The sequence below is a fragment of the Myotis davidii genome, unplaced genomic scaffold (genome assembly GCF_000327345.1).
Source record: "Myotis davidii unplaced genomic scaffold, ASM32734v1 scaffold4251, whole genome shotgun sequence".
NCBI lineage: Eukaryota > Metazoa > Chordata > Mammalia > Chiroptera > Vespertilionidae > Myotis > Myotis davidii.
The window spans coordinates 16,449-28,615 of NW_006282535.1; the positions used below are offsets into that span (position 1 = coordinate 16,449).

Here is a 12,167-nt window from a genome sequence, read left to right on the forward strand (position 1 = left end):
CGCTCCCATCCACACTCGTCTTGTATACTTGTTTCATCTATCTCCTTTCATTCATCCTCTCTATATGTCCAAACCATCTCAACATACCTTTCTCAATCCTTGACACTACATCTTCTTTCACTCCACAACGTTCCCTAAAATTAACTTAATAAACTTTACTTTTGTCACCCGCGTGCGATTTGCGGATGTGACTAGCACTAACCAGTGCACAGTGAGACTGCTGGCTGACTGGCTTACTCAACTCGTGCATGAATCACCCGCCTCCCCTGTGCTGTGTATCCCGCAGCCCACCTGCACCACGTCTTCCGTAGCCCAACCGACCGACACCCCCCACTTCTTCTATCGCCACTTCTTCAAAATAGACTTGCCCAGGCCAAAAACCGACTTTTGCGCATGGGCCACGGAGTTTCAATCGCACTGTACATGCGAGCCCGCACGTGGTATTTTGTGGAAGAGCCACATTCAAGGGGCCAAAGAGCTGCATGTGGCTCGCGAGCTGTGGTTTGCTGACCACTGCCCTAGCCAGTTTGGTCAATCGATAGACCATCGGCCTATAGACTGAAGGGTCCCAGGTTTGATTCCGGTCAATGGCACTTGCCTGTGTTGGGAGCTCAATTCCTAGTAGGGGGTGTGCAGGAGGCAGCCGATCGATGATTCTCTCTCATCATTAATGTTTCTATTTCTCCCTCTCTCTCTGTGAAATCGATAAAAAAAAATTTTTTAAAAATGCAAAAATGTATGTATTTATGTATTATTCTTATAATTTAAAAACTATACAAACATTTATCAGGTTAAAATAATAAAAATATTACTATTTTGTGAACTAAAAAATTTCAAGAAGGGTACACACTATCAAAGCAATGACTAATTGCTTTTGCATGTCAAAGGCTTCAAATGAACTACTCAGATACAAATATTATTAAAGTCTTTAGGGTTTAGTAGCTTCTTTGATAAACTTGTATAGTTAGTAACTAACTTACGACTGAATTCCCAAGGGAAATTCCTGGCTCATGGCTATTGTGGCTTTAAATGTTTTCTTATTCTCTTTGCACACCAGTTCTCTACCGAGATGAGGAGCTCTAAAATGAAAAAATATATATATATTAGTAAACTTTTTCCATGTCTTATCATCTTAAGAAGAATCTGTCCTTTTCCAATGACACTTACTAATATTTCAAATTTTCTTACTCTGAGCATAGAAATAAAATTCTGATAAAAGAAAATGAGACATGTATAAGAAATAAGGATAACAAAGTATAAAAGTTCAGAAAAATGATCAAATTTCACATTGATATAATTTAATAAGCACTTTTAGGATCAAAGCAAACCACACAAAAACTGTAACACTGTGTATCTTTAAAATCACTTATTCAATTCAATCTCTTTTATTGTCTATAGTTCTCAGCATAACCAATAAGAAATGATGTGAAGAATAAAGAATTCTAGCCTTAGCCGGTTTGGCTTGGTGGATAGAGTGTTGGCCTGCGGACTGTTAGGTCCCAGGTTCGATTCCAGTCAAGGGCACATGCGGGTTGCAGGCTCGATCCCCAGTGTGGGGTGTGCAGGAGGCAGCCAATCAATGATTCTCTCTCATCATTGATATTTCTATCTCTCTCTCCCTCTTTCTTCCTCTCTGAAATCAATAAAAATATATTTTAAAAAGAGAATAAAGAATTCTACATTCACTATAGAATACTGTACAATGGAAACATTTTGGAAAAGTTAGAAAAGTATAATAAACCTTCAATACAAAAAATAATAATCACTGCAACTTCTTCCTAAACATGAGAGTAGGCAATCTTTTATTCTCTGCCAAAGAAAAATACTATTTTCTATAAGAACTATACTTTAAGTATTCCACAAGGTTGGCCAGAAAAAACCTTTTTATTTATTGACTCATTCAAAATAGTTGTCTGTCATTTATCATTTTTTTATTCAACAAATATTTGCTGAATACAAACTATGTGCTAGGTACGCCAGTAAATATTAGTAATAAAATATTAAGCAAATGTCGTATGTAAGGATAGTGAGAAGTAGTCTGGCGTAGGCTAAAGCACAGAAATAATGACCAAAGATGGAGGAGCTGGAAAAAACAAAAAAGTAGAGAAATAGTGAATGGCCTCATAAAACATGCTAAAGACTCAGGGTAATGATAGAACATAAAAATTTACATAAAGTGAACTCAAAAATGCAAGAGCACTGGGCAATTCCTCACATTGTATTTCCTTAGAACGATATCTTATAAGTTTTTTTAGTGAATGTAAATTGGCAGCAAGGATGTAAAAAGAAAGCTCTGTAACTTATTCAAAGGGTGCACATCATGCCTAATCCATATTTTAAAAGGTCAAAGAATTACTTTAGACAAAACTATTAATAACCAAAGGCCCAATGCATGAAATTTGTGCAAGAGTAGGGCCTCGCAGCCTCGGCTTCATCCGGAATATCGGCCGTTTGGTCCATTTGCATATTATGCTTTTATTATTATAGATTATATTATATTCTCTCTAAAACAATTCTACACTCAAATGTTATGTTCTGTCATTACCCTGAGTCTTTAGCATAGTGTGTGAGGCCATTCACTATTTCTCTACTTTTTGTTTTTTCAAGCTCATCCATCTCCGGTCATTATTTCTGTTTTTACAAATTATTCTTTTTAAAAACCAAAGAATCCAAAATAATCAAAATAAAAGAAAAAACACTTACTTTCCATTTTCAGCAGATATATATTCTTCCCATGTAATAGTGTTCTGAGGAGGAGGGGTAAGGGACTGTCTTCGAACCGGCTGCCAAAAAGAAATAAAGAGGCAGAGGGACAGGGAGAAAGACAGAGACAAATACATAGAGTGAAAGACAGACAGAGAGGGAGACACAGAAGAAGGGAGGGGGGAAAATGACATTTTTTAAAATATAAAATAAAGCTATTTTAAAGTACTTATTTTATTTTTATTGTCTAAAGTTTTACATATGTCTCCTTTTTCCGCAATTGCCCCATGCCACCCAGCCATTTCCACCCTGGACAAGGCCCCACTGCCCCAGTGTCTGTGTCCATTGGTTATGTTAATATGCATGCATACAAGTCCTTTAGTTGCTCTCTAATCCCCCTCCCCTACCATTTGTCTCTAGATCGATCTATTCTTGTTCATTAAATTATGTTGATCATAATAAGCTATTTAAACTACTAAACTGTTCAATCTCTTCAATATAATGCTTTAAGAGTTTACTACCAAAATAGTTCCATGGTGATTTAAGCGCTATCAGTAATTTAGTATCAATTTTTTTCTAAATCTCAAATAGGAAGGTAAGTTATCAAAGTAATAAAATCCATTCATCAATGTTTTAATCATCTAAAATGTTCTTGGCATTATGCTAGAAAGTGAATATGAAGTATAAAAACTAACCATGACTTCAAGGAGTTTACAATTCAAAGAAAAATCCATACATGAACAGTTAATCAGAAATACAAAATATTATATTATTAAAGACCAAATGAGCTTACAAAAAAATTGAATAGTATAGGATTTAAAAAAGAGAGCAGTGTTCTATGGATAATAAATTCAGATTAGGGGGTTGGGGCTCAGATTATATGAAAGTCAAACACAGACTGTTTATTTGATCAACACCGGTAAAAAGTCAGGTCAGATTTTAAAACTTACACCTTTGTTAAAAATGCATTTGGGTCACTATAGAGAAGCAATATACTTAGAGCAGCGGTTCTCAACCTGTGGGTCGCGACCCCTTTGGGGGTCGAAAGACCCTTTCACAGGGCTCGCCTAAGACCATCAGAAAACACCTATGTAATTACATATTGTTTTTGTGATTAATCACTATGCTTTCTTTAATTACGTTCAATTTGTAACAACGACATTGGGTGTCACAGCATGAAGAACTGTATTAAAGGGTCGTGGCATTAGGAAGGTTGAGAACCACTGACTTAAGAGTCAAGAACTGATCTTTGCTACTTCTAACTTTGTGACTTCAGAGAGATTAATTTCTTTAAACCTCATTTTCCTTTCTATAAAGTGGAGCAATGACACTCATTAAATAACTAATAATTAAGAGAGATGAAAATACTTAGCACAATGCCCATGTTAATTCCCAAGTTATTTTTGCGCACTGGGCATTACCCTCACACCATCTCCCATTAGAGTCTCTGAGCCTGGAGGACAGGTCTATGTTCTATTCATCTTTGTATCAATAGGACAATTATAAAAATACTAGTATCCCTTTGCACAAAGATTCGCGCAATAGACCTTCCTTCCCCTGGCTACCGGCACCGGTTTTCCTCCAGCACCCGGGACCCAGGCCTTTGGTCCAGCCGCAGCAGCGAGGCTTGGCTTTTCTGCTCCAGCAGCTCCCAGCCCCTCCTTTCTTTTTTTCCAGCTCCTCCAGCAGAGCTCAGGGTGGACTGGAAGCCTGGGTTGCCCCCGGTAACCCAGGTCCCCAGCCACTCCGTGAGCAGAGCCCAGGGCCAACTGGAAGCCTGGGTTGCCCCCAGTGACCCCGGCCCCCAGCCACTCCTTGAGCTGAGTCCAGGGCCGGCAGGAAGCTTGGCTTCCTCGGTCGCTGGGAGCAACCCAAGCCTCCTGCTCGCTCCAGCTCCATGGCTGCCACCATCTTCAGTCATCTTCAGTTTTTGCTCCGCACCTGCGTATGCAAGTTAACTACCATCTTTGTTGGGTTAATTTGCATAGTTGCTCTGATTGGCTGGTGGGTGTAGCAGAGTGACAGAGTGATGGAGTGATGGTTAATCTGCATGTTTCTCTTTTATTAGTGTAGATATTATAATAAAAGTTATGTGAATGTGAAAAAAAAACACACAACTCCAATGTTTTAAACCAACATAAATAAAAAAGAAAACTCATTGAGGTGCATATGAAATCAATTTTTAACTTGTAGAAGCTGAATTTAAATTTATGACACTTACTTCAGATTAGGCCACTGGAGAATCCTTTGTTATTTGCCAACGAAATGTTTTGTTATAATAATCACTCATTAAAGTACATACATTTGAGTAACCTGTGTTTATGTGAATTGCAAGTTGACATAACACATAATTATTTTCACTCTCAATTCATTTTTATATTACCAGCTGTGACCAAGCAGCCATTAATTTTCAATACTGGTTCATGTGTTTTTTAAAACTTAATATTAAGATTTTAAGTACAATTCCCCATTACAATGGGATTGTCTCTTGAATTTGATAGGATCCTCCCTTTATTCTTTTGACCACCTATTTTTTAACTGTGCATGTTAATTTATATGTACCTTTCCTAAAAGCTTATTATTTAGGTTTAAAAGAACTGTATTCCCTTATGCTAAGTGAAATAGGGTAGTCAGAAAAAGATAAATACACATGATCTAACTCATTTATGGAATATAATGAACAACATAAACTGATGAACAAAAACAGATCCAGAGACAGAGAAGCATCGATCAGACCATCAAGCCTCAGAGGGAAGGTAGGGGAGGGTGGGGGTAAGGTGGAGAGATCAACCAAAGGACTTGTATGCATGCATATGGGCCTGACCAATGGACACAGACACCAGGGGGGTGAGGGCATGAGTGGGGAGATGGGGGGAGGGGGAGCAATGGAGCGATAAGGACACATATATAATACCTTAATCAATAAAGAAAAAAAATTAAAAAGAAAAAAAGAACTATAGTTCCAAAAGTATCTATGAAATGCATACAAGTATTTCTTTTCTCCTTTAATGCCCACTGTGGAATATAATTAAACTGGTATCAATTCCATGCTGCTTTCTCTGTGTTTGTAAATTCTGTGTCTGGGAGAAAAAAAACACACAGCTATTTTTATCGTTTTTATAATTAAATACCAATTCTGTTTTGATGTTTTTTCATCCTGCACCATTCCAGACTCAAAAAAATCAAATTTTTTTGATTTGTATGCATAGATGAATATAATAGAATTAATATTGTCTTTAAATTTCTTCTATTTATAACTGAACTCCAAAAGGATTCTCAAATATAATTAATCAATTCTTCCCCATCAAAAGTCCAACACCATCCTAATAAAAATCCCAGCAAATGTTTTATCTTTCATAGAAACTGACAAGTTGATTTAAATATTCATCAAAAACTGTAAAGTTCAAGGGGCTATGATTCACATAGAAAGTGTTTTATTTCTGCTCAGAAGTCAAAACCTTAATTATTTAACTTAATTCGTATTACTTTGTTCTATCATGTGGCTATCTGAAATTAAACTATATCTTTAAATTTCAATGTGCAAAACTATAACTTATTAAAATGCCATCTGCAGACCCCTTTAACAATTCAAGTACATCTTACAAAGAAAATTAAGTTGTATGCTGCAGGTTTAAATACAGATAACTCAGACAATCGAGGGCAATTGGCAAATGGTCCATGAAATGCTATTCTATATAGTTTTTTCCCCCAAATATTCATCCCAAAATGGTTTGCTGACAAAATTAAACAAAGGTAGCAATAACTACCACAACAAAATCATTTCTTAAAAATAACTAAATAAAATTTAAGTCACAATATAAGTCCAAAGAAATGGCCTTTTTGTCTGGTCAACAATGGATGAGAGAAGCAGCTTTGTCCAAAATTGAGCTCAGCATTTTTTCTCTCAATTTACTTCTATTTCCTGAGTATATCATGTCCTGTATCTCCTAGTTATCAAGATATCAGTAAATACCAGGTGGGCTTCTGAAAAATGAAGTCTGATGAAGCACAACTCTATCCCAAAGCCAGAAAAAATCAAAGGAGGATCTGGTGGGAAGGAAACAGGGTCACACTAAATTAGCATGATCACAATTTTAACTTAAACATTGAATGGGGGAATTCTCAAACATTTTACATCCTATACTTATTTAATTGAACTACATGGCTGATTCACTTAATACATGAACTTTGCAAACATTAAAATATTTTCACACACACACACACACGCACCCAATATTACCATGACTTAGTTGGAACTTGGCACACTATGCAAAGTTATAGGCTAGAAATGATTTCATAAAGTAAGTGGACCATTACTTCAGCCTTCATAGCAGTCAGTGATATCAATTAGTGAAATAGGAAAAAGAATATATGCAAAGGAAAATGGATTAAAAATGAATACTGGGTTTCATGCTTATAAAATGATTTAATCTATTTGTTAGTGAAGCCTCAGAGACCAAGAACAGATTCACACACACAAAAATATCACTAAAGGCAATATATATAAAAACACACCACCACCAAAAGATGTATTGTATATAGTAAACAAAACCTATGTGTGTACTTATATAAACTCACTAAATGCCAGGAGAAGAGTCTACTACCCCCTTTCTCCTTAGAACATTATAAATTAGAAGTGAAAATTATACCTCAAAATTTTGTTCCATTATGTTTCCACCTTTACTAAGACTCTCCATAATGGCCTTATTTCGAAGAATATCTTCTTCACTGAGATGTTCTCTTCTTTTTCTTGATTCTAAAACAAGTCCATTCACCAAATAAAAGTCTGCCAGAAAGTTTCCTACTCTTTCCTAAAACAAAATCAAATATTTCAACATAATAAAAAGACTAAGGTGGCCTTAGATTAACAAGAAAGTTTCAAAGTAATATACATGTTTTTCTATAACTATGTAACATTAAGGTATATATAAATACTCCTTTGGTACTTGAAATTACCGAATTATCTTATGCGTTCTATTAAGTTAAAAAATATATTAAACTAGGGGTGGGGGGTGGGGGGGTGCGCGCGGTGTGTGTCCCCTCAGATTGGTCTGCGCCCTCTCACAGTCCAGGCCCTTGGGGGATGTCTGACTGACGGCTTAGGCCCACTTGGGCCTAAGCCGTCAGTCAAACATCCTTAGTGCTGCTGTAGAGGCAGGAGAGGCTCCTGCCACTGCTGCTATGCTCGCCAGGGCAGCCGTGAGCCTGGCTTCTAGCTGAGCAGTGCTCCGCCATGGGAGCACACTGACCACCAGGGGGCAGCTCCTGTGTTGAGCGTCTGCACCCTGGTGGTCAGTGCGCATCATAGCAAACCAGCCATCCTACTGTTCATTCGATTTGCATATTAGCCTTTTATTATATAAGATTACACATTTCAAATTTGTAAAGAAAAATTTAAGACACACATACGTATGGCAGTTAACACATTGTTTGCAGGTAGCTTTCATCATGCGCTAACAGGTGGCGTGGGCCATTTTTGCTCATTTTTTGCGCAAATGGCAACATTCAGTAAAATTACGATAACTTTAGTTTACGTATTTATACGTTACCCGCATTCTACTGCTAGTCTATAAAAAACGTATTAATACGTGTCCCACGCTCTACTACACTGGTAGAACGTATAAATACGTTTCCCACATACAATGTGTTAATCTGAAAATGAGTTAAATTTAAATAAAAATACCACATAGTATTCCTTTAGAATCTACTCCCAAGTAGCACAAAGCTATCTGAAAACTTTATTTAGTTAAATTCAAACATCATAAGTAACAAGGAGGGGTCAGGGATAATTACTGTTCCCATTTTATAGATAGAAAAGAAAGTGGAATAAAAAGAAATAGTCTAAGTCGCATAGAAATCTCTAGGACACCTAGAATTAATTACCTGTTCCAATACTCTATTTTCTAACAGGATCAACCTCAAGTTACATTTAGTTACTACTTTCCAACAAAGAGAGAATAACAGAGCAGTCCAGCTCACCAATTCCACTGTTTATATTAGAAATGGGGGATAGGGAAACTCAAGAGGTTTAAGGGACATTACAAAGAGCGTTGTTATTTCCTTCAACATAAAACATCACCCTTTTAAATCAGACCCAAGAGGAGGTCAGAGTTTGAAATATTTTACTTCAAAAAACATGATGGAAAGCAAGCTTCCCAGTTTCACCTGCATGCAAATCACTTGGTCACCTACTTACTACTGTGTTCTGGCATTCCAAAACTATGTGTTTAGAGTTGTTTCCATGTCCACCTTGCTTTTGGTGGCTCTTTTACCAGTAACCAGAAAGCAAAGCATTCTGCACCTGTTTCTACCTACAAAATGGGAACCATAAGCATTACTGACTCCCTCCTTACCTGTCAAAGATTTAAGAAGATCACCTAGATGCTGTTCAAGAGCTTTGAGCTGCTTAGCAGTAGCACTAGATGAATAGCAGCTTCAATTTTTATCTTCTCTTGAAGTGATCCTTCTAATGCTGTCCAGAAGAACAGAGTACAAATAAATAAGACTTAAGCCAACAAATGGATTGCAGTGTAGGAGCTCACAACTGGGAATCCTATATGCTATTTGTTGCCAAATAGGCTTAGAGAGGAAAGCTGAGGAGCCTAGATCTACAGTGAGGATTTTTTCTGTGGTTGTGAGATGCTCAGGTGATAATTATCAGTTTTTGAAATCTCACAATAAAAAGCATTTATTAAAAGTAAACCATCAGAACAGTATAAATTTGTAGTGTATAATCTCTATAATTCAGCCATTTTATTTCTTGCTATCTATAACAGACACTGCAAAGGAATGTAAAAGAATGCAACATCATTCATAATGGCAGAAAACTGGACAAAATGTGTGTCCATTCATTTAAAGGTCAAAAAAAAGAGCCTGGCTAAATAAACTACAACATACCCATATTATGAAATACTATGCAGTTGTTAAAAAGAATGAAGTAGCACTACTAATAAGAAAAAATACCTAAGACATACTAAAGAGGAAAAAGATAGTTGCAAAAAATAAGTATAACACTTTACAAAAAAATAAGTATCAACAACTAAAGTTACAGACGACTATAAATACATTATTTATGGAAAGCATATAAAAGGGTCTGAAGGATATATAAATAGATAACCTTCTGCAAGGTGCTCTGGGATTGTGAGTAGTGGCCAAAGGGAACATTTAACTTTATATGTAAGGTTGTATGGTGGTTAATTTTACGTCAATTTGGCAAGACTATGGTGCCCAATCTTTTGATCAAACGCCAGTCTAGATGTTTCAATGAAGGTATTTTTTAGATGTGATTAGCACTTAAATCAGTAGATTTGGAATATAGCAGATTACCCTCTATAATGTGGTAGGCCTCATCCAATCAATTGCAGGCCTTAAGAGCAAAGCCTGTTTCCCAAAGGAAAAGCAATTCTGTCCCAAGACTGCAACATAGAAACCCTGCCTGAGATTTCAGAATCAAGACCATATCAACTCTTCCCTGAATTTCCAGCCTGCCGCACTGCTCTAGATTTCAGACTTGCCAGTTCCTACATTCACATGAGCCAATTCCTTAAAATAAATCAATCTCTCCCGACCAACCCCTCTTTCTCTCTCTCTAAATATCTAGTTATACATCTACTAGAGGCCCGATGCATGTAATTCGTGCAGGAGTAGACCTTCCTTCCCCCAGCTGCTAACACCAGCTTCCCTCTGGCACCCGGGTCCCAGGTGCCAGAGGGAAGCCGGTGCCAGCAGCTGGGGGAAGGAAGGCCTACTCTTGCACGAATTTTGTCCATCAGGCCTCTAGTGTAATATAAGATGAATATAATTTTTAAAAGTAATAAGTATGGCCCTTACCTGATCTGATTACTTATGACTTTAAAATTTTATAAAATGCTTCTTCATGTGTCTAATTTAAAAAATGCCTGAGAGTCCTAGCTGGTTTGGCTCAGTGGATAAAGTGTTGGCTTGTGAACTGAAGGGTCCCGGGTTCAATTACGATCAAGGGCACATGCCAGGGTTGTGGGCTTGACCCCCCCAAGTGGGGGGCATGAAAGAGGCAGTCTATCTATGATTCTGTCTCATCATTGATGTTTCTATCTCTCGCTCCTTCTCCCTTCTTCTCTGAAATAAATAAAAATATATAAATAAATAAAGTCTAAGAATATTTCAAACATTTTTAAAAAAACTTTTTCTTTTTTTATTTTTCTTTATTGATTGATTTAGAGAATGAAAGGAAGGGGGAGGAGGGAGAGAGAGAAACATCAATTGTTGTTCCACTAACTTCTGCATTCACCAGTTGCTTCTGGTATGTGCCCTGACTGAGGATCAAACCTGCAACCTTGGTGCATTAGGATGATACTCTAATCAACTGAGCTACCCGACTAGGGCTTGAGCATTCTTACATAACCTCTTCTAGACAGGTAAAATGGTAATTATGGGAAAAATTTACAATTCACTAAAGAGAAACCTTCAATGAAATTTAATTTAATGACATTATTGTAAAAATATGAGCATATTTCATTTTAGTCATATATATGGAATACTGAGAAACCGCTATTAGGTAAGTAAATAGTTTAGAAGTCTAAGCGTAGAAAGTAAAAATATCCAGGGAAATGAATTCAAAAGTGTATCCCTTTGTGGTCTTCCTAAGGAATAAAGCATTAGAAATATAATGGAAACATGTGAGGACAAGACAGCTGACAAAAAGAATCTTTCCCAACATGGAATTCAATGAACTAAACTTTCCCTCTTGGCTTCTCTAAGAATATGTTCCAATTCTGTAACCAACCATTATAATTCCCTATGTGGTCACAAAGTGGAGAGAATAAACTATTTGAAGACAATTCAGTAAGCTACTTCTTGCATTTCCATCACCTTATTTTGGCAACATTAAATTCTAAACAATCTTTAAAGTTTAAAAATCTAGATTTGTACATACTGTTTTATCTTCCCGAAAAAGCCATCCTGTTTGGGCACGTGTGAAAGAAATTGATTTGGTTGATAGAGTTGCAGAGTAAATATCACTACTCATTAAAATGTCAACCTCCTCTTCTGTTTCCATCTCTGATTCCTGGGGAGGGGGTAAAAGTTAAATATTAGAACCTAGGTTTTCAAAGGTTATTAGCATGACACATGAAAATAACAAAATGTTATGAATTCCTAAAAAGGAAACAAATTCTAAAAAATGTTAAATCCTACTTATTCTAAAAACAATTACAGAATTTTAAACTACATATATCTAAGTAAGCTAGAATTATGACTAATTATGCATCTATAAGTACAGGATACATGAAATACTGTACTCTTACACTATTATAGATAATGTAGTTGAAACAATACTAGATTACCCATTACAGAAACATACAGTATGTAGGGCAATTTTAAAAGATTAAAGAATTAAGTTGACAGGTGTGAGACAAAATGTCCATATGAAGGTTTCATTTTCTTTCAACAAGGATGAATCTTACTTCATTTCTTTTTTTTTTTTT

At 36.5% G+C, this 12,167-nt stretch overlaps 1 protein-coding gene across 1 annotated transcript in view; it reads right to left on the reverse strand.

The window, feature by feature from the left end:
* Positions 1-11,751, reverse strand: part of LOC102755590 (ankyrin repeat domain-containing protein 13C) — a 25,356-nt gene extending 13,605 nt beyond the window's left edge. Inside the window, exons 1-4 of the mRNA XM_006753130.2 lie at positions 11,618-11,751; positions 7,353-7,514; positions 2,704-2,783; positions 981-1,079 (exon numbers count right to left, since the gene is read on the reverse strand). Coding sequence (XP_006753193.2) covers positions 981-1,079; positions 2,704-2,783; positions 7,353-7,514; positions 11,618-11,740 — 464 coding nt within the window. The 5' untranslated portion in view covers positions 11,741-11,751. The remainder of the gene's footprint in view (positions 1-980; positions 1,080-2,703; positions 2,784-7,352; positions 7,515-11,617) is intronic.
* Between the last annotated feature and the right edge of the window lie 416 nt (positions 11,752-12,167).